Consider the following 27,558-nt stretch of genomic DNA (forward strand, 5'->3'; position numbering starts at 1 on the left):
TACATTCTGTACATTGTGTAGAAGCTCAGGTAGATCCCCACTACATTCTGTACATTGTGTAGAAGCTCAGGTAGATCCCCACTACATTCTGTGCATTGTGTAGAAGCTCAGGTAGATCCCCGCTACATTCTGTACATTGTGTAGAAGCTCAGGTAGATCCCCACTACATTCTGTGCATTGTGTAGAAGATCTGGTGGATCCTCGCTACATTCTGTGCATTGTGTAAAAGCTCAGGTAGATCCCCGCTACATTCTGTGCATTGTGTAAAAGCTCAGGTAGATCCCCGCTACATTCTGTGCATTGTGTAGAAGCTCAGGTAAATACCCGCTGCATTCTGTGCATTGTGTAGAAGCTCAGGTAGATCCCCGCTACATTCTGTGCATTGAATACAAGCTCAGGTAGATCCCCACTACATTCTGTGCATTGTGTAGAAGATAGGGTAGATCCCCGCTACATTCTGTGCATTGTGTAGAAGCTCAGGTAAATACCCGCTGCATTCTGTGCATTGTATAGAAGCTCAGGTAGATCCCTGCTACATTCTGTATATCGTGTAGAAGCTCAGGTAGATCCCCGCTACATTATGTGCATTGTGTAGAAGCTCTGGTGGATCCTCGCTACATTCTGTGCATTGTGTAGAAGCTCGGGTAGATCCCCGCTACGTTCTGTGCATTGTGTAGAAGATAAGGTAGATCCCCGCTACGTTCTGTGCATTGTGTAGAAGCTCAGGTAGATCCCCGCTACATTCTGTGCATTGTGTAGAAGCACAGGTAGATCCCTGCTACGTTCTGTGCATTGTGTAGAAGATAGGGTAGATCCCCGCTACATTCTGTGCATTAAGTAGAAGCTGAACACCATGTTTCTCTGAAGCACATTTAAAGCATAGTCATGTGGAGCTTGTGATGTTTACGTAAAGCGCACGTTCCTGTAACCTATTCAGGAAGAAACACGGTCTGTAAAATGCTCCATAAACCTCTGGATCAGACTCTAACCTCCATGCTTGCTAGACTAAAGCATCTCTGCTCTCTATAAATCACCCTAATCATTAGAGTTGGCCATACCACCCATTCGTAGCCCAGCAGCGCTAAATGCTTTCACAATATAAAAATATTTTGCAGGATCAACCTCAAAATGTGGCCATAAAGGATATACATTCATCTATTACATATTTAAAAAAAAAAAAAAAAAAAAAAAAAGAAGACTAGATGATATAGTCTATCTTTTTAAAATTTTTTTTTTTTTTTTTTTTTAAATTGCAATCAAAAATTATTCTTAGTTTTAATGTCCTTAGTTGTATTTAACTATAACAGTGCACGCATTAGACCGCCTGCAGTAGGCAAGCCTGTCTCCCTGGTTGTTCATTATTGTGCTAATTATATACTACCGCTAAATACTTCCTTTGGATCAAAGTAATGGGGACTGTTTGGTGCCCTGTTAATACATCATGTCCTAAAATTGACATCAGTAGTTTTCAGATCACTGATAAAATAGGGAAGGGAATTAATACAGACAAGTCTTTATAGTTCTATCCTAGGGATATATTCCCCCAGTGCAGTTTTGCCACAATTTTCCCGAATTTAACTTTTTTTTATTTTTAAAAAAAAGTTTTTTTTTAATAAATTAATCACATTGATTGCCACAATTGCTAAAAAAAAAATAAAAAAATTGTGTTAAGAGTATTGGAAAATATGGCTAAACAGCCTTAGGATATGTTAACACTAAGTTTTTTGTTTTTTTTTAAGACAAGGACGTCCATTGTTGACGATTAAAATGTGTTGCATTGAAATCAGCCTTTCTTGTCGCTGTTCACACAGTGTATTGAACAATGGCCGTGGAAATAATTGACAGTTCACACAGTGTGTGGCTGTCATGCCAGCTGTAGTGGACATGGAAATCAATGGTTAGCTGATTTCCAGGCCCACTCATATGGCCGACAGATTTCAATGGGCTTTAAAGGGGAACTATCAGCAGACTGGATTAATGTAACCTGCTGATAGCCCCCTATAGTGCTGGGGATGCTGAGAAGGAAGGAATGTCTCTTACCTTCCTCCTTGGCGGTAAACTACCTCCTATTGGGGTAAACTCCACCCCAGTGCACTGTTAGGAGTACTGCCGCGTTTTCCGTCCCACCCCTTCCAATGATAATCAATGGAGGGGGTGGGCCGGATGATGCGGCAGTGCTCCTAAGGGTGCTCCGGAGCAGAGTTTACCCCAACTAACTGCGCGGAACCGGCGTCAAGGAGGAAGGTAAAAGACATACCTTTCTCCTCCTCATGGCCGGTGCTATAGCGGGCTAAAAGCAGGATAGATTTGTTCCCCTTGAAGTAATGTTCCTCCAGCCGATAATGCAGCACCAGCCGGAGGAGCATGTTAAACAACAGCCATATCAAACAAGGGCCACTATTTTACAGCATGTGAACATAGCCTAAAGCTAGAAAAATATTGCCAATCATCAGTTCAACAGAGACCAGTTCACAAAGCAAGTTCAGACTATAACCCATGACAGCGCTCGTAACTCGTAATCTTTTGTTGTGTGTTTTATGAAAATATGAATGTATCACGGTAAAAAGCCAGAAAGACACCCGGATGTCTTTCCCAAGGACTCCATAAATGTGAAATCATATCCTTAAGAAAAAAAATGTAACATGACGGATGTGAGTAATGAGGACTTCCTGTCAACAGAAACAGGTCCCAGATGAAAGAGGAGAAGTAACTGTTACACAAATAGGATTGTCTGAACAGCGGGCAGCATGATGAGGCAAAATCTGCAAACGTCCATAGCCCTCTTTTCCTTCCGAGACGTTCCCATCAATGGCATAAATAACATTCCTAAGAATGATCTCAGCACAACACAAATATCCAAAGCTCCTTTACCTTCCTAAAACCCTAGTCACAAGTATACTGTATGACGCCTCAGGCAATTTTTTTTTTTTTTTTTTTTACATACAGTAACCAAAGAAATATGAATGTTTTTCAACCATCTGACATTGATGGCGTATTGCTTAAATATACCATTATCATTATTAGTATTATTATTGTAAGTGACTGACTGATCCAGAGAAACAAGAGAAGCTGCGCTGTATAGTAACTGCAATATACCTGAAGAGGTTGTCCGGGCAGGGGAGTTTTTAGTTATTTGCCCCAAAACCAATACAGACATGTTTAGGACATGCTTATACAGCTAAAATCAATCTTCTATTACATATCCAAAACTATATATAAAAAATATAGTAAAAAAATCCATAGATGCATCATGGTTTGAAATAATAAATAGGACAGACCGGATAAACGCAAGTAACAACTAATACTAGATTGAAGCGTCACAGTAAAAACAATAACCTGCACTCACTTCCCTGTCTCCTAGGCAGCTGCCAGTATTGTACCGCTCTGCGCCATCTGTGTGGCCGCTTCCAGGTTTTAGGGCTATGACGTTGCAGGTCCCCTCAGCCAATCAGAGGCAGAGACGGGACACTGCAGCAGCTGCTGATTGGCCGGGCACACCTGCAACATCATGACCCACGAATCCGGAAGTGGTCGCACATCGGGGATGGAGCAGTATGATACTGGTGGTGGCACAGAAGCGTGTGAGTGTATGTTATTGTTTTTAATCACTCCTTCCCGGGAAATATAACTAACAAACTTGTTTAATAAGGAAAACTTGTTTAATATGTCTTTACTAGACCCAAAGTTGTGCTGCTCTGGACATGGTAACCGTTCTGATCGTGCAGAACAGACGCCAATCAAAGACAGTATGAATTTCATAGAGTAGATCTAGACAAATCTATGGTGCAGGGAACTAATTGTTTTGTTTTTGGTAGTAAAATAAAAAAAAAAAATCAAGAAAGCCTACTATCATTATTCGGTTCAGGGAAGAAAAAGAGTGCTGCACCTCACACCTATGGCTGATACTAGTGCCCCTAGGCTACATAAAAAACACATCAGAATTTTGTGTATGAATTGATCAAGCCATCCTGCCCCATGTACCTTGTGCCGGTATCTGATACACATGGGTCCCTACACTAAGTCCACACCGTGCCAGTCAGTGGCCACCAACCCCGCAGGCACGCACAGTCAGGGAACGGGGGCCCATAAAAAAGCAAGGTTGTCAGGGGTGTGTGGGAACTTAATAGACAATGTATACTTACCAGTCCTCATGCCTCTGTAGCGGCGCTCCCAGGTCTAGCTGATGGCCACCTATCATTTTTGGCCCGAATCCAGTACCGTCATGTATCCAGCCCTTCCAGCTGCAACATCATGGTGCGACTGAGCGATAGCCCACTCAGACAGTCAGTGATTGGGAGGTTCCCCGCCCTGTCACTGAATGGCTGAGCAGGCAGTCGGTCAGCCAGGTAAGTGATGTTGTAGCTGGAAGAGCTGCAGGAGGCTGGCAGCGAGCCCCACGATCGGTGCTACGAGGCACGGGGATAGGTAAGAATACTTTGTTTATTATGTTCCTGCACCTCCCTGCTTTTTTTATGTCATGGGACTTCTTTAAACCAAGGACACATCTAATGTATGAAACTACTGTACAACAGGTGCATATAAATACATGCATATAAATATAATAATCATATAAGATAACATATGGTATACAAGACTCAATCCTTTTCATTCATTTTTATAGGTATTTAATCAAACAAGCCGCCTCGAACTTCAGCTTCTGGAAAATTCATTTTCGACTAACAAACTGGAAAGGCAAATAACTGATCAAACCAGTGAAATAAACAAGCTACAAGACAAGAACAGGTAACGCATCCTACTTATTGTCGTCTACTAAACAATCCGAACCAAACGGTCAGTCATGGACAGCTAAAACCGTACACAGGAGTCGCGTCTCGTCACCCACAATGCAGTAACGGGGAACAGAGTAGTCGTCACGAGGGGCTATAGACATCTGAGTGCAATATCGGCAATAAATAGAGATGAGCGAACCTGGAGCATGCTTGAGTCAATCCGAACCCGAACTTTCGGCATTTGATTAGCGGTGGCTGCTGAACTTGGATAAAGCCCTAAGGCTATGTGGAAATCATGGATATAGTCATTGGCTGTATCCATGTTTTCCAGACAACCTTAGAGCTTTATCCAAGTTCAGCAGCCCCCGCTAATCAAATGCCGAACGTTCGGGTTCGGATCGACTCGAACCCGAACCCGGTTTGCTCATCTCTAGCAATAAACAAATGATAGGAGCAGAGACACAACTATAAAATACGACTGCATTAGGAAACTTGAGGAATATTCTGGAATATACAGGAAAGTGACACTCACTTTTTTAACTAGATCGCAATTTAATTTCCATCTTTAGAACTCAGGCGGCTTATTGCAAACAATTGGTGTAATCAGCAATAATAAAGTAATTAAAGTAAACCTAAAAATATTTCCCTTGTCCGGCACGGCACTTTCCTGACAAGCGACCGGACTTGGCCAGAGTTGTTTTGATGGCTGTGGAGCAGTATTGGGTAACACATCTATTCATTGTGCACTGCCAGTGTGCAAACAGCCGTAGAAATGTTTTTAACAAGGTGATTATTACGGAGATCACGCTCATTTCCCCAGCGATCAATAGAGGAAATACCATCTGTTTTCATAAAACAGCAATTGTGCCAGAGTTCAGGGGTTCTTCCTCAGGACGGAGATAAAAAGCATTTCCACAGACACAATGACATATTATTCTCTTTCTCTGTCTAATACATCCCATCCTGTGCCTGGAATATTTATGTAGTGTGAATATATTATATGGCAAGATAAACAATATCAAACTATACAAAAATATATTGCTGTTCCCTGTATCATTACATGCTCTATGGTCACCTCAAATAAATTCTGGGGGGGGGGGGGGGGGAATTCAGTGGACATCCAGGTTGCAGAAGTACAACCCCCACCATGCCCTGCTGACAGGTCATGATGGGAGTTGTACTTCTGGAGCCTGTGGCCATCCAGGTTGCAGAAGTACAACTCCCATCATGACCTGTCAGCCGGGCATGATGGGAGTTGTAGTTCAGCAAGCTGTGACCATCCAGTTTGCAGAACTACATCTCCAATCATGTCCTATTTTTTTCTTCTGATCAGGAAATCCTGAAGGTTTTTCCTGATGGTTTCCTAATGATTTCCTGAAGGTAAAAACGGATTACTGTCAGGAAATCCTGATACTTTCCTGATGACATTTGAGGCCTCCTGATCAGGATTTCCTGACAGTAAAAACTGACACGGATGTGTGAATGGGGCCTAAGGCGGCATTTGCACTTTCCATAAAATAACACTAATTTGAATAGTTCCTAACATGGCCAGCTTTTAGGAACTGCCAATTTTAGGAACCATTTAAATAAATGCCGCCTTTCACACATCTACTAGTGCGGATTGAGGCATGGATCCCCCCCCCCCCCCGCCTGGCAGCAGAGACGACAGGAGGACAGAAGAAAGGAGCGCAGAAGACAACTACTCGCCTACTCCCGCCATGAACAGGGGGAGTAGGCAAGTAGTGTTCTTCTGCTCTCCTGTCACCTCTGCAGTCGGGAGGTGCTATGTATAGTGTCCTAAGCCCACTACATACACCCTTAAAGTGTCACTGTCGGTTTATCTTTTTTTTTTTTTTTTTGCAGAAACCAATAGTACAGGTGATTTTAAGAAACTTTGTAATTGGGTTTGTTAGACAAATCTGCCATTATCTGCATTCAAAAAGACTTTCCCCAGGTCCCCCCCCCTCCTCTCTCTCATCCACTGCTCATTATCAGGAAATCTCAACTCGTTTACATCAGTCGAGGCCTGTGTAACCTATGGAGAGGGGAGGAGGGAGATTAGTCGACAGCAGAGAGCAGAGAACAAAGGATTACACAGTGGGAGAGGTCAGTGCTGACTTGAGAGGAGATAGCCCGGTGATGTAGCTGTAAATTAACTCTTAGTTGTCCTGTTTTGGTGCCTCATCTCCCTCCACCCCTCCCCTCTCCATAGAGAACAACAAAGACAGGGGGGAGAGCTTCAAACTGCTTTTTCATGATAAAAATGCATTTTTCAGCTAATAAACCCAATTACAAAGTTTCTAAAAAAAAGTTTAAATGACAGTGACACTTTAACAACATGATTACGGGTTAAGATAACAAGTAGCTAGGTTGCTTATTACTTATCAATCTTTACAAGGAATCCAAAGCATAAAGAGAAAAATCACTCTCTTTTTAGGCAACATATAAATTATACTTTGTTCCAAAACATTAAAGGGGTAGTGAGGCGGTAAAGAATTATTCACAGACTAACACACATTGCAAAGTTATACAACTTTGTAATGTATGTTATGTCTGTGAATGGCCCCCTTCCCCGTGTCCCACCACCCCCACCCGTGTACCCGGAAGTGTGGTGTGCTATACATTACCTGTCACGTGCCGACACCCGTCTCCGATCTTCAGCGAGTGACGTCTTCTTCGGGCGGCCGGCGAACAGCTCCGACTGTCCCGAATGCCGGCTGCCCTCTGCAGCGTCATCCGATGCTCAGCCGCGATTGGCTGAGCATAACTGTGCTCAGCCAATCACGGCTGAGCACAGTTGTGACGCGGCGGAGGGGGGACGGCGGCAGCGACTCGGCCGTCCGTCCGAAAATGACGTTTGGCACAAGATGGCGGACGGCCCTCGACACGGATCAGGTAATGTATAACGCACCAACACTTCCGGGTACACGGGTGGGGGTGGTGGGACACGGAGAAGGGGGCGATTCACAGACATAACATACATTACAAAGTTGTATAACTTTGTAATGTGTGTTATTCTGTGAATAATTTCTGAGCGCTGCACTACCCCTTTAAGGGAACACTTATTATCTACCGATCATTTAGAAAGACGATAGACGTCAGAATCCAGCATGTTAGATAAAGACCCTGCAGGGGCAAAATGTATCATGTATGTACTAAAAATTCTAATAAAGAGGTCAAGATTTTCTCTTTTTGGACACTGTACATGTTCAGAAGTTTTTCTAAATGACAGGTACTCTTTAAATTGAACATCAGATCTCCATGAACAATCGATCCAAGTTGAAAATATTTATGGATATTAGTTCTGTAATTTGTTGAGAACAAAATTTCCCATCAAAGGAATCCAAAATCATTAACTGGTTTCAGAAAGCTATATAAATTTGTAATTTATTTCTATTCAAAAATCTCCAGTCTTTCAGTACTTATCAGTTACTGTATGTCCTGCAGAGAGTGGTATATTCTCTCTAGTGTTCCCTGCTGCCATCTCTGTCCAAAACAGGAACTGTCCAGAGCAGTAGCAACTCTCCATTGAAAACCTTTCCTGACATGTACAGAGGTGGCAGCGGAGAGCACTGTGTCAGACTGAAAAAACACCACTTCCTGCAGGACATACAGCAGCTGATAAGTATGAGAAGGCTTGAGATTTTTAAATAGAAGTAAATTGCAAATCTATATAACTTTCTGAAACCAGTTGATTTGAAAGAAAAAGATTTTCGCTGTAGTACCACTTAAACCATAAATATTTGCAGAAAAGCAGCCCCCCCCCCTAAGTGCAAACTGATACTCAAACAAGCTGGCTCAACTTTCAGTACCTGGATTCCAAGTGTCAGCGTCTCTCTCTTTCTACTAACCCCTATTTGTCATTGCTGCATACCGGCCAATGTTACAGACCCACATCTGAAATAAATACAACTTGACACAATAAAGATGTGATAATAACACTGACTTTATCGCCATTAGCTTGTAAAAGGGCCTTTCAATGCCAGGGTTAACCCCCTGTTATCTAGGTGTCCATATGTATTAGGTTAGGGAGCATTTTTAACATTCCAGTAGCTCCATCTGTTCTAAATAGAGAGTAATAAATACCTAATGCCGACTGAAAAGACAACCGACATGGCTGCTGTCACCTAGCTAATACTCAAAGGATAAAATACTGGAGGGGGCAAGATAACACAATAAATCAATAGACTAATATCTGGAATTTACACATAAATGACAATCAAATACTGAAATGACCAATATCATGCTAGCCCTAGGGTGCCTTGGCTCTCCAGCTGTTGCAAAACTACAACTGGACAGCCATGATGGGAGCCACAGCTGTCCAGGCATGATGGGAGTTGTAGTTTTGCAAAAGCTGGAGAGCCAAGATACCTAACCCCTATACTAGCCTATGCGGGGGATTGATCTCTGGACCCAAACCTAAGCTAAACTTTTCAGGGGGCTTTTTTTTAAGTGCACGCAACAACCAATAGAAAAGTTCTTAAAAGTTAGGCTATGTTGACACAACGTCAAAAATATTGAATAGGCTGCCGACTTTCATATTTTAAAAAACGTCCGTTTTTGCCGCGATTTAGCTGACTGCAATGGCAATGCATTGAAGTCAATGAGAAGACAGACGTCCAATGCGCACAGTGTATTGAATAACGGACGTTTTTGCCGCGGGCGTCAAAATAACTGTGGGGGTAATCTCTTCATAGCTGTAACCCCTCTCTCCCTGGACAGAAACGCTGCTATACTGTGCTATACCCTGCTCATTCCTTCCTGCAGTCTCTGTCAGCCCTTGTGTTTCTCATCCTCTCCATTCATGCTATAATGTGTCTGCACTTACACTCAGCTATACACACTGCTGCTATAATGTGCCTGCACTCACACTCAGCTATACACACTGCTGCTATAATGTGCCTGCACTCACACTCAGCTATACACACTGCTGCTATAATGTGCCTGCACTCACACTCAGCTATACACACTGCTGCTATAATGTGCCTGCACTTACACTCAGCTATACACACTGCTGCTTCAATTATACACACTGCTGGTGGAGGGTAGCGGCAGGGGACCCCTTATTTTAAGTTATCTTGTAAATCCTCCACTATAACTTATTTTCAGAGAATGTCATGTCTTTTTTGGGGAAACGATATTAAAAAATCTCAAGTATTCCAACACTTATCAGCTGCTGTATGTCCTGCAGGAAGTGGTGTATTCTTTCCAGTCTGACACAGTGCTCTCTGCTGCCACCTCTGTCCATATCAGGAACTGTCCAGAGCAGCAGCAAATTCCTATTAAAAAAAAAAAAAAAAAAAAAAAAACTCTCCTGCTCTCCAGACTGGAAAGAATATCACATCCTGCAAGACATACAGCAGCTGATAAGCTCATAGGTCCTGCTCAAGAAAGCTAATCTCAGATGGAAGAGAAAAGATCAAGGGAGTGGACACAGGTCAATAGGGAATACAGGGGACTGGAGGGAGTCAAATTTGTTTTTGCTTTGTTACCCCACTCCTCCCCAGCAGCATATTCATTTTTACACTAGGGCCAGAATACCGCTTTAAGACAAGTACACACTCTGACTGTATATCTAAACTGTAAATACCATAGTTGCATCAGCTTTAATGGTGATTATAATACAAAAAAAAAAATAATAATCTTCAAATGAGTTCCAGGGTGCTGTGAATATGAGTGAAATGGATGTATGTATAATATATTTTTATTTTTATTTTGTTTTAGCTATTTGGAGAAAAAAGTTCTAAGTATGGAAGATAAACACTCTCAACAGCTGCAGTCAATGAAAGACGAAAAGGATAAACTTCAAGTCCTGGTGCTCAAGCAGAACTCAATCATTGAAGATCTAGAAAAGCAGCTTATCACAGCGTCCGCCAATAATTCTCTCCTACAAAAACAGCAGCGCGACTTGATGGAGACTGTGGACAATCTGTTGACAAAGATGGCACCTCAGACAGGTATGACTTACAAACCCAGGGAAAAAGTGACAAGTTCTCAGACTTTTAGGAATATCTATAATCTGAAGACATCATACTTCATTGAAGGGGTTGCCCAGCGAAAATCTTTTTCTTTCAAATCAACTGCTGTCAGAAAGTGATGTAGATGTGTAATTTAGTTCTATTAAAAAAAAAAAAACTCAATTCTTCCCATACTTATCAGCTGCTGTATGTCCTGCAGGAAGTGTTGTTTTATTTTCAGTCTGACTCAGTGCTCTCTGCTGCCACCTCTGTCTGAGACAGGAACAGTCCTGAGCAAGAGAGGTTTTCTATGAATCCCCATAGAAAATCTCTCCTGCGCTGGACAGTTCCTGTCTCAGACAGAGGTGGCAGCAGAGAGCACTGAGTCAGACTGAAAATATAACAACACTTCCTGCAGGACATACAGAAGCTAATAAGTATGGGAAGAATTGAAATTTTTTAATAGAAGTAAATTACAAATCTATATCACTTTCTGACACCAGTTGATCTGAAAGAGAAAGATTTTCGCTGGACAACCCCTTTAAATGTTTTGCTGGGTAAGAGAAATCTCTTTTATAAAGGGGCAGATGAGTTTCTCCTTAGTAAAGATACTTAAAAGGACACTGTCCCCCCCTTTGTGCACTCTGACTTCTCTACACAGGTGTAAAGGGGAAATTTAGCAGTTTTCATACCTTATTTTATCTCATACGTCATGGTGCTTGTTCCAGTAAAGAGTGATCTTTTATCATCTGCGGATTGTGCCACCTAGGCAGAGCTTCACAATCGAAGCGCCACTTGGTGTATTCTCTCCAGTCTGACACAGTGCTCTCGGCTGCCACCTCTGGCCATGTCAGGAACTGTCCAGAGGAGTAGAGGTTTTCTATGGGGATTTGCTGCTGCTCTGTAAGGTTCCTAACATGGCCAGAGATGGCAGCAGAGAGAATACTGGAGAGAATATACCGCTTCCTGCAGGACATACAGCAGCTGATAACTACTGGAAGACTGAAGATTTTTAAATAGAAGTAATTTACAAATCTATATAACTTGCCTACACCAGTTCATTTGAAAGAAAAAGATTTTCACTGGAGTATCCCTTTAAAAAAATTATGTAAGAAATGACAGTTCATGAGCACTCCACATGCCCAAGTACACATGTATGCATTTTATAATCTAAAATCCCCTTTAAAACTTTTTGAAATTACGGGTTTTAATAGAAAGCATTGAAAAAAAAAAAAAAAAAAAAAAAAGAAGATCTGGTAAAAACAAAACTTTGGACCGAGCGGTTATGTTTTTTTGGACGGATACCAAGCGAGATTAGCCGAGCACAATAACAAAACTGTTATTTCAAGTGTTCTTAAACTCTGGATCACAAACTTAAGAACAAAAATACTTTACAGAAACAGATGGGTATTAAATTTAGAAATTGAGATGGTGCCCCGTAAGATATTGGTAGTTATTTACAGAGGGAAAGTAATAAAAGAAAGAATAATAGTATTATCAAGTTTCATAATAGCGCTAAAGTCCATAAACTATATACTAACTATATACTAATACTAAACTATACAGTCCATAGTCATCTGGTATCAGTCAGCAAGGCATAGTGACCGACTAATGAATTAGCTGCACAAAAAGTGCAATAACCAAAGACAGAATATTACAATTCAATTGGAAACTGGAAATTCTAAATTTATAAAAAAATTTTTTTTACAGTAAAGCAGTTTTTTTTGGAAATGGAAAATGTCTTTTCAGACCCATTTCAGTCTTTGTATTAAAGGGGTATTCCACTCAATTAATTCCATACTTATTATTGTTATTATTCAGTCTCCTTCCCCCAGTTCTGAGCGGCTGCTTTCTGCTGAAGACATAAAAATCTGTGTGTGAGCCTTTCTCTGTCTCCCCCTCCTCCTTTCTGAGAAAGCTGATGTAAACAAGTCCCTGACTGGCTGTATCTGCAACATTGTAGCTTCTTTGTAATGCTGGACGGGTTAATCACAGTGAGTTCATTAGCAACTTGACCTCAGACTAACCCTTCCAGCATTACAAAAAAGCTACAAAGTTGCAGATAAAGCCTGCCATCTTAGAATGGGGATGGGGGGGGGAGAGACAGTCTTCTCAGCTACATATGTACCTCTTATGCAAGTCTATGCAAATTAAAAAGGAGCACAGCTTTTTATATAACACCATGCTCAACAATAAACACGTTCTGAAACAAAGTCCGATAACTACTAGATGGTCTAAACTTACAAAGAAGCGTCTATAGATATTTTAGATAGTTAATACTGGATCTAAATATCCGTTTTATTCTCATTTTAGAGCCAAGAACGTCCTTCGTTGCCAAGGAAGAACAAATAGCGTTCAAAGATTGTGCTGAGGCGTATAAATCAGGGCTGACTTCAAGTGGCATCTATACACTGACCATTCCTAATACCACAGAACAGGTCAAGGTAAGCAATGATGTATTTAAAGGGCTTGTCTAATACACATGCATTTAACATTTGCTGATATATCTTTCTTTTTGCCAGAGCAGCAAACCCTAGTAAAAAGAAATTAAAGAGCTGCTGTCTGTCAGGGAAAGCGTTAGGGAGGGAATTAATGTGTGCGGTTAGGCAGGAATCCGACACGAAGAACCCAACAGTCCTTCTAAGGGCTTAACTTTTTTTAAACATTTTTTTTCTGCTACTCTTGGCTGCTGGCTTGGACTTGTAGTGCAGCTGCAAGTATGTAGTCAATCTGTCCTGTTGCTTACATTCTCTTGGCTGGCTGGGATCTGTAGTTCAGCTATACCTATCCTCACTGTGCTGTGTCCTGTGCACGTGGTGCCTTACAAAAAAAAAAAAAGTTACTAGTTACACACATACTCTATACGACTACCCGGCTGTTGCCCATAATTTGGCGTAATGTTGCGATTAGCCAGCCCCAGAGGCGTCCATACATGCTGCCCCTGCTGTTTCCGTATTGTTTCCATTATTTTCTGGGGTTTCCAGGTTTTCACGCAACCTTCCCTGTGCAGAGCTTTGGTCCCCTGCAAAAATTCTCGCATTTCCCATTGACTTCAATGCGGTTCATTACTTAAAACGAGCATCGGGAAATATTCGTCTCGAGTATCGAGCATTTTAGTACTCGCTCATCTCTAATACAAATGCATCCATCGTTCCATTCATTGCTTGCAAAAAGAGATGAAAAAAAAATGGATTGCATAAACACACTGTGAACCCAGCTGAATAGGACCAATTTAACAAGCTTTTCATAAATTTGTGAATAGAATATTCACAAAAAAATTGCGCAAACGAATTCCCCTGGTACGAACCAGACTTAGGGATTAACCACTTTTTGCGGCTTTTTTAACAGTTTCAAATGATAAACTGGGTGCGAATCCCAGATTACGTAAATTTTTTGAGGAATATTTAAAATAGGGAGATTTAAAAAAAATTGCATTGAAAAAATAGTCACCTGTGGAAACTTGGTTCATAAATAGAACTTAGACCAAAAATGAGCGATAAATTGAATTATTCACCTGAAAATAGGCGCAAAGCCCTTGATAAATTTCCCCCATTGACTTTAAAGTGAAAGAAAGGATCCTTTTCTTATTAACAATTTAAATTAAATCAGAGAGCTCTTAAGTGCCCCATAGCAGCCATACGTTCTCTCTTGGGAACAATTATTTTGATCTGCGTCTGCAAGTCATTTAACACTTCTGTTACTTGAGGGTTTTGTGAAAACTGACAACTCATTTATTTGATGGTTCCTTCAATGCTTTCTAATTTCTTCTATAGAGTATTAAAAGCTTAAAGGGGTTGTCCAAAAATCTTTTTCTTTCAAGTCAACTGGTTTTAGAAAGTTATATAGATTTGTAATTTACTTCTATTTTACTTCCACTACTTATCAGCTGCCGTATGTCCTGCAGGAAATGATGTATTCTTTTCAGTCTGACACAGTGCTCTCTGCTGCCACCTCTGTCCATGTCAGGAACTGTCCAGAGCAGTAGAGGTTTTCTAGGGGGATTTGCTACTGTTCTGGACAGTTCCTGACATGGACAGAGGTGGCAGCAGAGAGCACTTTGTCAAACTGGAAAAATACACAATTTCCTGCAGGACATACGGCAGCTGATAAGTAGTGGAAGACTTGAGATTTTTTAAATAGAAGTAAATTACAAATCTATGTAACTTTCTGAAGCCAGTTGATTTAAGAGATTTTTTTTTTCTGGATAACCCCTTTAACCCCTTAACGACACAGGGCGTATATTTACACCCTGTGGCCGCCTCGGGGAGTTCAGAGGGGGGCTGTGCTGCAACCCCGTTCTGAACCTCCGCGGTCCCCGGTGCCACATGTAGCCCGGGACCACGGCTATTAACGGGCACGGTCCGATTGGTCCGATTAGTGCAGCCTGATTCCTGGTGGTCTAGTGGCGGAGATCGCCCCCCCCCCCCCTCCGTGTCTGCTGCGGGCCGGGGTCTGCGCAGTAATGGCGCTGATCGCAGCTCGGCACTCGGTTGCTTCCGGCTGCAGCAGCAATCGAGTGTCTATCTCGATTATTACTATATACAGAATAGAACAATGAGAGATCAGAGTGCTTATACTAGAAGTCCCCCAGGGGGAATAACCCAAACCCCAGGGGGGAATAACCCAAACCCCAGGGGGAATAACCCAAACCCCAGGGGGGAATAACCCTAACCCCAGGGGGGAATAACCCAAACCCCAGGGGGGGAATAACCCAAACCCCAGGGGGAATAACCCTAACCCCAGGGGGGCTTCTAGTATAAGTGTAAAAGTAAAAAAAAAGTGTTAATATTAGTAAAAAAAAAAAAAAACTCCTCTAGTAAAAGTTTGAATCGCCCCCCTTTTTCCATGTTATAAATAAAAATAAATAAATAAACATGTTTGCTATCGCCACATGCGTAATCGCCCGAACTATTAATTAATCCCATTCCTGATCTCGCACGGTATACGGCTGTCCAGGCATGATGGGAATTGTAGTTTTGCAACAGCTGGAGGGCTGAAGGTTACCCATCCCTAACTTTAAGTATCAGTGAATGGTGTTATGATTTAAAAAAAAAAAAAAAACACATGAAAAGACTCGTAAATATTGAACTTCTTAGTATGGATAAAACATTTATAAATGACATTATATTCTGAAAAGCAACATGTTTTTATCAGCATCCTATGGCATTGTGTGCTGGAGCCATAGAGTGAAAATTTGAAACGGAGATCCTGTTTTCATTTTCCATTGTGTATGCTGTGCAGATTGCATTCACGAGACGCTACCAGACAAGTGCCTTATTTTGCTTCCAGATTTCCCGCTTGTTTTTTCCTCACCGGCTCAGATGGCTTCCTAACTGGCAAGGCTTAATAAATGTGAGGCCGTGTGTCAGGGGAGCGAGAAATAGAATATGGATAAGAATGGAACACCTTCCACAAATGAAAATATTTGTCCATTTAAAAACAAAATTCCAGAGTAAACATTGATAATCATACGGGCCAATATAGTTCTTAAGACCACGGGACGATTATCGTTCATATAATTGTTAAATCGCTCGGAACTAAGCGATAATAGATCGGTTGAATAGCAGTTAACGATTAAACGACGACCGAGAAATTGTTGATCGCTTAATGCGACCTGGACCTATTTTTATCCTTGCTCGTTCACACCGAATAAGACGTTGTTCGGTCGTTCGCAGCAGCGACGACAAGACGACTGCAAGAACGATCATAAGTAACAATCATTCGGGTGAGTGATTTTAGGTTGTTCGCAATAGCGGTCGTTTGAGATCGATTATCATTAACGATTATCTAAACGATAATCGTCCCATGGAATAGGGCCCTTAGTAACAGAGATTGCAGACAGAATGCAATATACAATATAACCCACTATTAGTCAAGTCTGGTACTTGCCATAATACAATTTTGGAGAGGATTTGGTCTGACTAGCTTTTAGTCCAAATGTGCTGGGTTCACAGTGCGTTTTTGCAATCCGTTTTCTGCACCCAAAAAAAAAAAAGATGGAAAAATGGATATAGAAACTAATGCAATTATGTGCATCCGTATTGATCCGTTTTTTCATTGACTTCCATAATAAACTATGGATCAAAACGCATCTGTACACAAAAACGTACTTGACCTTATTTTTGTGTACGTTAAAAAAAGGATGTTTTGATCCTTTTTTTTTTTTTTTATAATGGAAGTCAGTGGAATTACGGATCAAAACGCATGCAAATCATTGCAAAAACAGATTGAAAAAATTGATTGCAAAAAAGCAATGTGAACCCAGCCTGAACTAAAAAAAATTTTTTTTTAATACAAACAAGAAAAGAGACTGTAGAAACTAAACACGTACAATACTGCAGTCACTTTTATATGAAATAAGTAGAATTTTACCAATATTTCTAGTTAGATCAGTGTAGATGTAAGCTTAACTTTTTTTTATTTCTATTTCTTTTTATTTAAAAAATTATATATATATATATATATATATATATATATATATATATTTTTTTTTTTTTTTATTTTATTTTTTTTTTTTTTTTACAGATCTAAAAATTAATGCATTTTACATCAGATTACAAATATAATAAAAATGACTAATTTGCTCTTATTGCAGACATACTGTGACATGAAGAATGGAGGAGGTGGTTGGACCATCATTCAAAAGCGTATTGATGGTAGCGTGGATTTCCACAGAACATGGAAAGAATATAAAAAGGTATAGTAAATAAAATACAACTACTCTTACAGTGTGAGTTGAACTACATGAATAAGTTATAAAAATATTACAAATAGCCCCCAGCAATTCCTCCCCCAATCGCCTCCTTTCCTATTTTTTTCATACTGTAATCTAAACTGACAGATATAAGCAACTACATATGTCCCAGGAGATCAGCCTTACTCCTCTCCTTCTACACAATATCCTGTAGCTGTCTGTAAAGCAGGAATGGGGAACCTCGGCTCTCCAGTTACAGCACTGCAATTCCCATCATGCCTGGACAGCCAAAGCTTTAGCTCTCCAGGCATGATGGGAATTGTAGTTTTGCAACAACTGGAGAGCCAAGGTTCCCTATCCCTGCTTTAAAGCAACTGGCTGGATCAATACATCTTTTTGAAAGAAGCCAAAAATTGTTAAATCTGGCCCAACACATTAGAGAGCTGTTGTCCGCACTCCTTGTCCAATCCTTCCAAAATACACATGAACCCTTAGCTATATGTGTGTTCTGAATATAGAATGGGAGAAATTCAATGCCAGACTCTTCTGGTGGAAGCTTTTCTACTTGAGGAGAAAAGAATTAGTTGCAATCCACTATGCCCGATCCTTCTCTCTCTAACATCTATCATCAGGAAAGAGTTGGGGGGGATGGGGGCATACACGCTGAATCCACTGAAATCGGTGAATTCAGCCAAAATAGATCTAGGCTATGTTCACACTACGTAAGTCTCCGGACGTAGCGGGTTCCGTGAATAAGCGGCCGGAGACTTACGTAGTTTGCATACAATGGAAAGTATACGATGTATGGCTGCACAGTTCACACTACATACGAACTTACGCCCGGATCGTATGCGGCGCCGTAAAAAATCAACCAGACATTGTTTGAGGACGAAAATGCCGTAACTTACGCCCGTAGCGTTACATGCGGTCCCGTACGTAGTGGTGATTTCTTCATTTTTGCAGCTTTTTGTGCCAATCCAAAAGGTTCTGTGGGGTGTCCGGGGCTAGGCGAAGATTTCCAAGTAAAAGACCGCTGTCAGATCGCTACGTAGGGCGCTCGGGAAGCGTAAGTAGACTACGGGCGTAAGTTCGCGGTCCGTACGTAGCCGTCCGGAACTTGCGTAAACTCCCGCACGGAGTTTAACACGTATATGTCCGGCCGCGAAAATATGCGGCCGGACATATACGTAGTGTGAACATAGCCCTAAAGTGTATGGCCAGTTTAAAGTGTAAAAAAAAGTTTTTCTGCAGAAATCGTACAAGCGATTTTAAGAAAATCGGTAATACGTTTTAATAGGGGAAAAAAGCCTTTTTATGTACTCAAAAAGTTGTTTCCCAGTCTCTCCCCCCCCTTCTTATCTGTACATTATTAGACAAAGCCGTTTTTATTAGAGAGGAGCAAAGTGAAGCTGGGTTTTCTGAGCCTATTATAACCTATGGAGGAGGGACGGGCATAGGGGGATGAGTGAGCAGGGAGAGCAGAGAAGCAGCTGTACAATTTAGAGACTATCTGGGCACATAAAAAGCTGGATTCACAGGTCAGAAAGGTCAGTGCTGGTCTGGAAGCTTGGGGAGAGAAGATTGCAGTATTCTGCAGGGTTGTCTTTTCTCCTCTCCGTGCTCACTAACCCCCCCTTGACCCCTTCTCTTTCCATAGAGCATAATGGAGACAAAAATCCTGCTTCTTCTGAAGTGAGGGGGGAGGTAGAAAACGGCTTTTTGAGCACAGAAGGAAATTTGTTTGCTTAATTAAACCTATTACAGAGTGTCTTAAAATCGCTTGTACTATTTATATTTATTGATTTCTGAAAAAAAAGACATTTAACTGACAGTTAACATATATGGAACATATCCCAAGGAAATTTACCTCTGTGTTCTACACAATTTCCACAAATAGTTTTAGCAGTAGAAAATTCAGCCTATTAAGACACATTAAGAGTGGACACGCTTATCTCCTTTGTACCTTCTATTTAGGAAAATCATTTTAAGGGTGCGTTCACATGTACAGGATCTGCAGCAGATCTGCAGTAGATTTGATGGCGCAGATTTGAATGTGCAGCAGATCCGCAGTAGATTTGATGGCCCAGAGTTACTTCGCATTGAATCTGCAACATCAAATCTGCTGCAGATCCTGTACGTGTGAACGCACCCTAATATTGTATTAAGAGATTACCCCAGTAGAATGGAAAGCTTTGCTATATGAAGGTTTCGCCTTATTTGTACATACCATTTCTTAACATGGAAATCTTATCATGAAAAAAAGTGCTCTAAAAAGTTGTCTAATAAACTCATAATCTCATGCAAGAACATGAACTTTACTGGAGTTATTAATAGTTCCTTCTAACAATTCTATTTCCTAGGGATTTGGTGACCCTTCGGGGGAATATTGGCTCGGCAATGAGCTGGTCTCTCAACTGACAAATCTACAACGCTATGTTCTCAAAATTCAGCTAAAAGATTGGGAAGGAAATGAAGCCTATTCCCTCTATGACCAGTTTTATTTAGGAACCGAGGCCCAGAAATACAAGTAAGAGTCTGGAGCGGACATTACGAAGTTATCATTATCAAATATCAATGTTTATTTGGCGCACCTGAGCCCAGCCCGGCACTGATAGCACGGATTGACCACTATCTGTCTATACATTATATCATGTTAGACTAGAAAGACCGCACTCTGCAGGTCGCTGGTGCTTGTGGTAGGAAAATTCAGGTAAATGTAGTAAAGAATCCCGGCACTCACCAAAATGTAATGATGCATATTTATTTAGTGTAGTAAGTCACAGGTTACAGCCCACTGGCCTTCATTAACGGCACTACCAGGGTGTATACGGACTAGCATATATGCACAAAAAAAGCCAAATTAAGTTGTCTTGTAACCTGTGATTTACTACAATGAGTAAATAAGTATGAATTCATTTTGGTGAGTGCCAGGATTCTTTACTACAAATACATCATTTCACACATTGAACCACATTTATTAATCTGTCCGAGACATAAATGTGCCTGGTTTTTATCTCAGATAGCTGAGATTGTAGATTTCATTTCTGAAAATGAGCTGTGACTTGTTGCTGAACACTTTTTTATCTCAGATCTGGGTCATCGCACTCTAATGGACAAGTCAAGGCATGCAGATTCAAGGGGATATATAGGAAAGGTCCTGCTCTCCACTTCTTCCCTCTGCCCGTCCATCCTGACACTTCCGCAGATGAGAGGGGGGCGGGAGCATATTGCGGGCACTGTTGGCAGAAGAAATCATGCCCACACACAATTGCTAATAGCTGTTCAATGTCGCTGTGACATCGCTAACATTGGGCAGTTATTGATCGCTGCCCATAACATACTCCCCCCCCCACACACACACACACACCTTATGTGTGGAAGTATCAGCCAGGACAGACACAGGGAGGAAGTGGAGGGCTGGAGAGCAGAAGAGGTAGGACCTTTTATGCTCTCTGGATAACCATTTAGGGCCAGTTTCACACATACAGTATTTGCTGCAGAAAGACACCCTCTCTTGTCATTTTCTATTGGTTTACATACTCGCACCTGATTTTTTTACTCGCCTGCCATTATGTAAAGCCCTTTCCCACTTAACCCACAGGTGCTGGGCTAATACTTTACCCATCCATGCTCTGGCCTGCTTCTCAGGCTCCCGACTCCCCGGTGTCACGCTCAGCCAATCAGTGCACTGCCCCACTGTACTGGGACGCCAGGGAGCCGGGAGCATGAGAAGCAAGCAGGAGCGCGAACGGGAAACGTATTGGCCGGGCAGCAGTGGGTTAAGTGAGAAAGGGCTTTCCATCCTCCCAGCGGAATAAAAAATCCCCAGCAAGTGTAAAGCCATAAAAAATGACAAGAAAAAGTATCACTGCGGATTTTGCGGCAGAACTCACAGCGCGCAATCAGCTGCGATACTCTATGTGTTAAACTGGCCATAACATGAGCAAATCTATCCGTACACTAAAAGTTGCTGTTTACATTTATACAACTATATATATATATATATATATATATATATATATATATATATATATATATATGTAAGTCTTCCCGCCAAGTTTGCTCAAAAGCCAGTGGCTATAAAACACTGATGGTTTTACTATTTTCCCCCTATCTGCTCAATAAGTAACATGAGATGTGCTGTAGTCACGGCAAATTACAGAGAGACAGCGATAAGTCTATGTTATTAATACTTTTATTACTCAGCCTTACTGTCTTATCTTTTTTATTTAGTGCTCGCTATGACTTATTTTATATATACAGCATATATATATATATATATATATATATATATATATAATTTTTTTTTTAACACCAGACACTCAAATACTTCTGCGAGCAAAAGACACCAGTGGGTCATTACCGTCAGCCAATAGCATAGCTTCCAAGTAAATGCCACAGATTAAGTTGTGGAGACGGCACTTCCTCTCGAAATATAAGCAAATATGTGATAGACCATGGATGGAAATTCTATAAATAGCATTGTCCTATTAAGTTCAAGAATTAGCTTGTTTTGGTATTTATCAGACCCTCGTTCTGTACACTAGACTTACCATTACTTTTGACTAGCTATTAACTATAGAGTAATCAGAAAACGTAGAGCTCCTCCATCCTTGAAGTAGAGATGAGCGAACCGGGTTCGGGTTTAAGTCGATCTGAGCCCGAACGTTCGGCACTTGATTAGTGGTGGCTGCTGAACTTGGATAAAGCTCTAAGGTTGTCTGGAAAACATGGATACAGCCAATGATTATATCCATGATTTCCACATAGCCTTAGGGCTTTATCCAACTTCAGCAGCCACCGCTAATCAAATGCCGAAAGTTCGGGTTCGGATCGACTCGAGCATGCTCTAGGTTCGCTCATCTCTACTTATAAGTTAATGGATGACAATAAAAAATGCTAAAGCACAAAGATAAAACCTTATTCTGCATGTTAAAGAAGCAGTTAACAATATTTTTTTCTTGATCACCCACTGCGTACTCACCAGCGATGATCGGTGTCCCGCGACGCCATTCAAATCCAGCATGCATTCACATCACCGCTCTTCTAACCCTTCTTCTGTCTCCTGTCGATTGAAGACAAGAAGTCACGCTCTCCAATGCATTCTCTATGGGAGATCGTGACTACCGGCCTTCAATCGACAGGTGACAGAAGAGGGGTCACAGGGGCGGTGACATGGAATTTGAACAAAGCCACGCCGCAGGACACCGATCATTGCTGGTTAGTATACGCACCAGCGTGCAAAGGTGGTCAAATTAAAAAAAATATTGTAAATTGCTATTTAAGGCTAGGGCCACACTACGTCTTTGCAGTCAATTTTTTTCATCTGTTTTTTCATTGACTTCCATTATAAAAAGAAAAAAACATTTTTTTTTTACCATACACAAAAACATGGTCGACCACATTTTTGGAAAAATGGATCAAAACGGATTGTATTAGCAATCGGACTGCAAAAACATAGTGTGAACCAAGCCTAACAAAATAACTACAAATATTTAAAAAAAAAAACAAAAACAAGACTACAGGAACCAAGAGAACAAATATGAAGCTAGACATGGAAAAGCTTTGCTTTATACACGGTGACAGATATTTCCACTTACGTGAACCAACAAAATACTTTGATTCCATCTCAAATTATCTTTCCAATTTCAATTACCACAGGATTCACCTCAAAGGATATACCGGGACAGCGGGCAAAATAAACAGCATAAGCCAACCAGGAAATGAGTTTAGCACAAAGGATGCAGACAATGACAAATGTATTTGCAAGTGCTCGCAAATGGCGACAGGAGGTAGGAACGGTTTTCAATTTTATGGTCTTCCTATTTTTACTGGCACTTGCACTCTGCTATTTATTTTGAACTTGTGATGGCTGAAATGTTTTTAGCAAAATTGTGTCTTTGCCTCCAAACAGTAAATTCAGAAAGTCTCTTTTGGGCAGGGGTTAAAAGACAACATTTGGTGGCAATCCTGGATATAGCTCAACTGAAAAGTGTATTTACAGAATTTATACCGTAGTTGGTAATTTTGTTCTATAGGGGAAACAACCCTTACTTATTGGCCGATGCACTCTAATGTAACTCCACACAAGGAGCTTCTGGATTGGGTCAGTTTGGCATTGAGGCATGGCTTGTAAGAACTTGTGAGAGGTATAGCTATAACAAGGAAACTTCCAGGCCTGTTGCCTTTCTGAGGGAAACTGCATCAAATTACTATTATTATTTTTTTTTATTTGTCTGAAGAAGACATTTATGTAAGTTGTGAAGTCTTGCAAGATTTTTTTTTTAAAGGGGAACTATCAGCATGTTAGGACATGTCAATTCTTTGTGCGTAGAGCGGAGGCACACGAGCCCTCCCATTCAAACAAATAGCAGGCATGATTAGCAGTCTACACGCAGTAATTCAACATGGAATTTCGGTGCCGATTCCATAGTGTGAACAGGCCCTTAGACGAATCTAACCTGCTGATATGTCGCTATTGGTCAGGAAATGCAGAGGAGTAAGGTATGTCTCTTACCTACCCTCCTCTGTGCGGTTTCTGTGCAGTTAGTCCTTTACTCCACAGTTCGGTGAGCCCTGGGGTACCGATTAGGATCACTGCCCATCCCCATAAGGCCGATTTGGCCAACTCCATTCATTATCGTTCGAAAGCAGCGGACCGGCCTGGGGCGGGTAGTGCTTATAACTGGGGGAGTGGTCCTAATGGTCTCACCAGATCGTGGAGAATGGTGCAGAGGAGGAAGATAAGAGACATAACTTCCTCCTCTGCGTCTCTTGTGCAACTGGGACATATCAGCAGTAGAGATGAGCAAACCAGGCGAACCCGAACCATCGGCATCTGACTCCTGCCGTCTTCCTGTTCCGTGGGGAAGGTGGACACAGCCCAAGTCCCGCCTGGAAAACCTACGACCTATTGGCCCGATTCGCTCATCTCTAATCAGCAGGTTAGATTCGTCTGGTAGTTCCCCTTTAAGCAATCCAGTTTACCTTCACGTATGAATGAAACCGAAATGTATAGCCTTTTCCCCTCCTTTTGTATGCTTTAAAAAATAAAATAGGTCTCAACATTTGATATGACACATTTACATTCTGTTAAGTGGGTTACATTCCAGCATTCTGGTTAAAGTAATAAACTCTTGTCCTTTCTTATTTTTTACAGGTTGGTGGTTTGATGCCTGCGGCCCTTCTAACTTAAATGGAATGTACTACTCATTGGGGCAGAATACAAACAAATTTAATGGAATCAAATGGTACTACTGGAAAGGATCGGGCTATTCTCTCAAAGCTACAACGATGATGATTCGACCGGTTGACTTTTAAATACATAACCCAATTGGAATTATTCTATTAAGGAAAAAACTTTAAAAACAAAAACATTTCTTAAAAGGAAACACCTGCCACCATGTTGAATGGAAATTGAAGTGATATTCTGGAAAGTGGACTACTTAACCAAAGGGAAGACTGACTTACTGAAACCCATACCTGTAAGATTTCACGGCAGCTCTTTACACGGCCTTCAAGAAACTTTCTACTGTGTGCAACATTTATTTGGATGTAAATAACTGGAACGTTAAAGTATACAGAAACCTTACGTCGCGCCTCACTGCAGACACATACTTGCAGTCTTCGTGGCAGCCTACCTGCAAACCACTTTGTATTATTTGTTGTATTATGTGGTGTACATATGACTGTAAATTAAACTGTAAACAGATTTTGATAATTTGTTACACGTATTACTAAGAAGAGGCCAGATTATATCGTATGACCTGTTTACATATTGTATGTGATTATTGGTAATCCCATCATCATGTCATTTCCACGTTACGGAGGTACGATTCAATGAATCTTGACTTCTTACTATTGCCAAAAAAAAAAAAAAAAAAAGAGTAGTAGGATCTTTATACAAATAACTCATAAACCGACCGATTACTGACTTAACAGATTTGCTTATAGTTATAGACACATATACAAGTATAGTTACGAAAGCAGTGTTAAAAAATAGAATAGCATGGAGACGCAGAAGAATAACGATATTCATGGAGGACAGCGACAGTGGCTATAGTATAGTTGCTGGGGATGGATGGATTTCCCTGCACTTACTACTGCATCAAGGCTTCACTTCCTGGATAATATGGTTATGTCACTTTCTGGATAACATGGTGATGTCACTTCCTGGATAACATGGTGATGTCACTTCCTGGATAACATGGTGATGTCATGACCTGACTCCCAGAGCTGTGCGGGCTGTGGCTGCTGGAAAGAATGATGGCAGGACTGGGCACTGGACCCTAGAGTGTGTGACCAGGGCAACTGTGTGCCCCTGGCACACTTGTGGTTCCGGTAACCCCCGTCCCCAGGATAATACTATTGCCCGTCTCCCCCTGGGGGATGCTCAGTGTGCCAGCTACTGCCTCTACCTCCCTGCTGCAGGGGTCTCTGTCTCCGCTCTTCTTCAGCTCACGGACACCTCCCCAGTGTTCCCACTCCTCACCCCAGGAGACCTGCTGGGATGTCCCCCGGGCATCCCTCTGCTGTCTCTCTCTGCCCCCCCTCCCCCAGGGACATCAGAGCATGTAATAAGTGTATATTGGTGATTTGTATAACTTTTGGGGGCAATACAATACTTTATTGAAAATCTTTTTTGATCCTTTTTTTTATAATTGAAGTCAATGGAAAAACGGATCAAAACAGATCCACACAAATGCATCCATTTTTTGTAAAAACAGATGGAAAAAAAAGTAGTGTGAACCCAGCCAACCAAACTGTGGTGCTTAAGAAAACGTTATAATTATCTCACCTGCATTAACTAGTGGAACAATTGCATCAATACTGTCTATTAATAGGGCTGTCTAGTCTCATTCTACCCAGAAACAGACCCACTCCTGTCGAAGAGGTGCAGTACCAACAAAACCCATAGACAAAAAGTGGAGAGAATGCAATATCAGACAAAACCCATGGACAAAAGTGGTGAGACTGCAATACCGGAGACAGTCCATGGACCCATAGACTAAAAAAGTTTTTTTTCCCCATAAAACAAAATAATTAAATATAAATAAAATTAGGTTTTTACTAATCCGCGGAAATCTCTTTAAATGATGGTGAAACAATACAAAACAACAACTGTATATCAAGGCAATTTTCTCTGAAATATCCCATCTATGCAAGATCCATTTTATTCATGTTATTTACATAAAATTTCTATTTTGATATAAATAGATATAAAATGTATGTACTCTGTGAACATTGTCTTTTTTTGTATACATGGATCATCCTTAATAAAATAGTAATTATTTATTTTCTTCCCGGTTTTCATAAAATATGTGACTCTGTCGTAAATTTTACTTTCGCACGATCAAGAGAGGCCTCGCTAGATTTCAATACATTGTGGCACACCCTAAACTTTTCTTATCATTTTATCATTTGTCCAACAGTTTTGATCAGTTGGATTCCCCAATGACCTGCTGCAGGGCTGCCTTGTTGATCTTTAGATGGTCCAGGTAGTCCAAAGAAGATAGCGGTGGTCTGCTTCCGCTGCTCCTATTGGAAGGGGCAACAGCCAAGAGACCATCACTATCGTTATCGGGATTTTAGTTCATGCAGAAAGGCAACAATCAGCGACATCATACAAGTTGGCTGATCACTGCCTTTCTGCATGAGCTATTACACAAAGCGATTATCGGCCGGTAATGGCTTTACGTAATAGTACTTTTGGGTATCACATACCAGAGAACTGGTGTAGCAAAGTCTTGGAGATGGAACGGATTAAGGAAGATTTTAGATTTTTAGAAAAGTTTTAAAATTTTAGATTAAAAAAAAAAAACCCCGTAAGGATTGCCTAGAGTAGTAGACAGAGATGATGTAAAAAACATAAGGAGGTGCAGCTCGGTTTAGAGCAGGGGTCCTCAACTGGCGGACCGCGGTCTGGAGGCCAGCTGTCCGGACCCCTGCTGCAGCTCAGTATACCTATATATTGAGCTGCGCTGCTCCCCTCTGAACAGTAACTATGAGCGCTCGTAACGAGTGCTCATAGTTACCGTGCCGGAGCAGCAATGATGGAGAGGGCGCCATGGACTCCCTCCCCGTCAGTCATTCTTGTGGCTGCAGCAGTCACAAGAGGCCGCTCTGTCCTGTCTCTGGTTTTGGCGCTCGAGTGACGTCACTGGAGCATCGATGCCAG

General features: G+C 41.3%; 2 protein-coding genes across 4 annotated transcripts in view; one reads left to right on the forward strand and one right to left on the reverse strand.

Annotated features, from left to right (window-relative positions):
• ANGPT2 (angiopoietin 2) overlaps positions 1 to 26,680 on the forward strand; it is a 42,244-nt gene extending 15,564 nt beyond the window's left edge. The window contains exons 3-9 of the mRNA XM_069973442.1: positions 4,622 to 4,743; positions 10,455 to 10,687; positions 13,001 to 13,131; positions 17,283 to 17,384; positions 19,742 to 19,908; positions 23,043 to 23,173; positions 24,541 to 26,680. Coding sequence (XP_069829543.1) covers positions 4,622 to 4,743; positions 10,455 to 10,687; positions 13,001 to 13,131; positions 17,283 to 17,384; positions 19,742 to 19,908; positions 23,043 to 23,173; positions 24,541 to 24,701 — 1,047 coding nt within the window. The 3' untranslated portion in view covers positions 24,702 to 26,680. The remainder of the gene's footprint in view (positions 1 to 4,621; positions 4,744 to 10,454; positions 10,688 to 13,000; positions 13,132 to 17,282; positions 17,385 to 19,741; positions 19,909 to 23,042; positions 23,174 to 24,540) is intronic.
• The window catches only part of MCPH1 (microcephalin 1), a 207,842-nt gene that overhangs the window by 85,478 nt on the left and 94,806 nt on the right, over positions 1 to 27,558 (reverse strand). The window lies entirely within an intron of this gene.

Source organism: Dendropsophus ebraccatus, chromosome 6 (genome assembly GCF_027789765.1).
Source record: "Dendropsophus ebraccatus isolate aDenEbr1 chromosome 6, aDenEbr1.pat, whole genome shotgun sequence".
In the NCBI taxonomy this organism is placed as follows: Eukaryota; Metazoa; Chordata; class Amphibia; order Anura; family Hylidae; genus Dendropsophus; species Dendropsophus ebraccatus.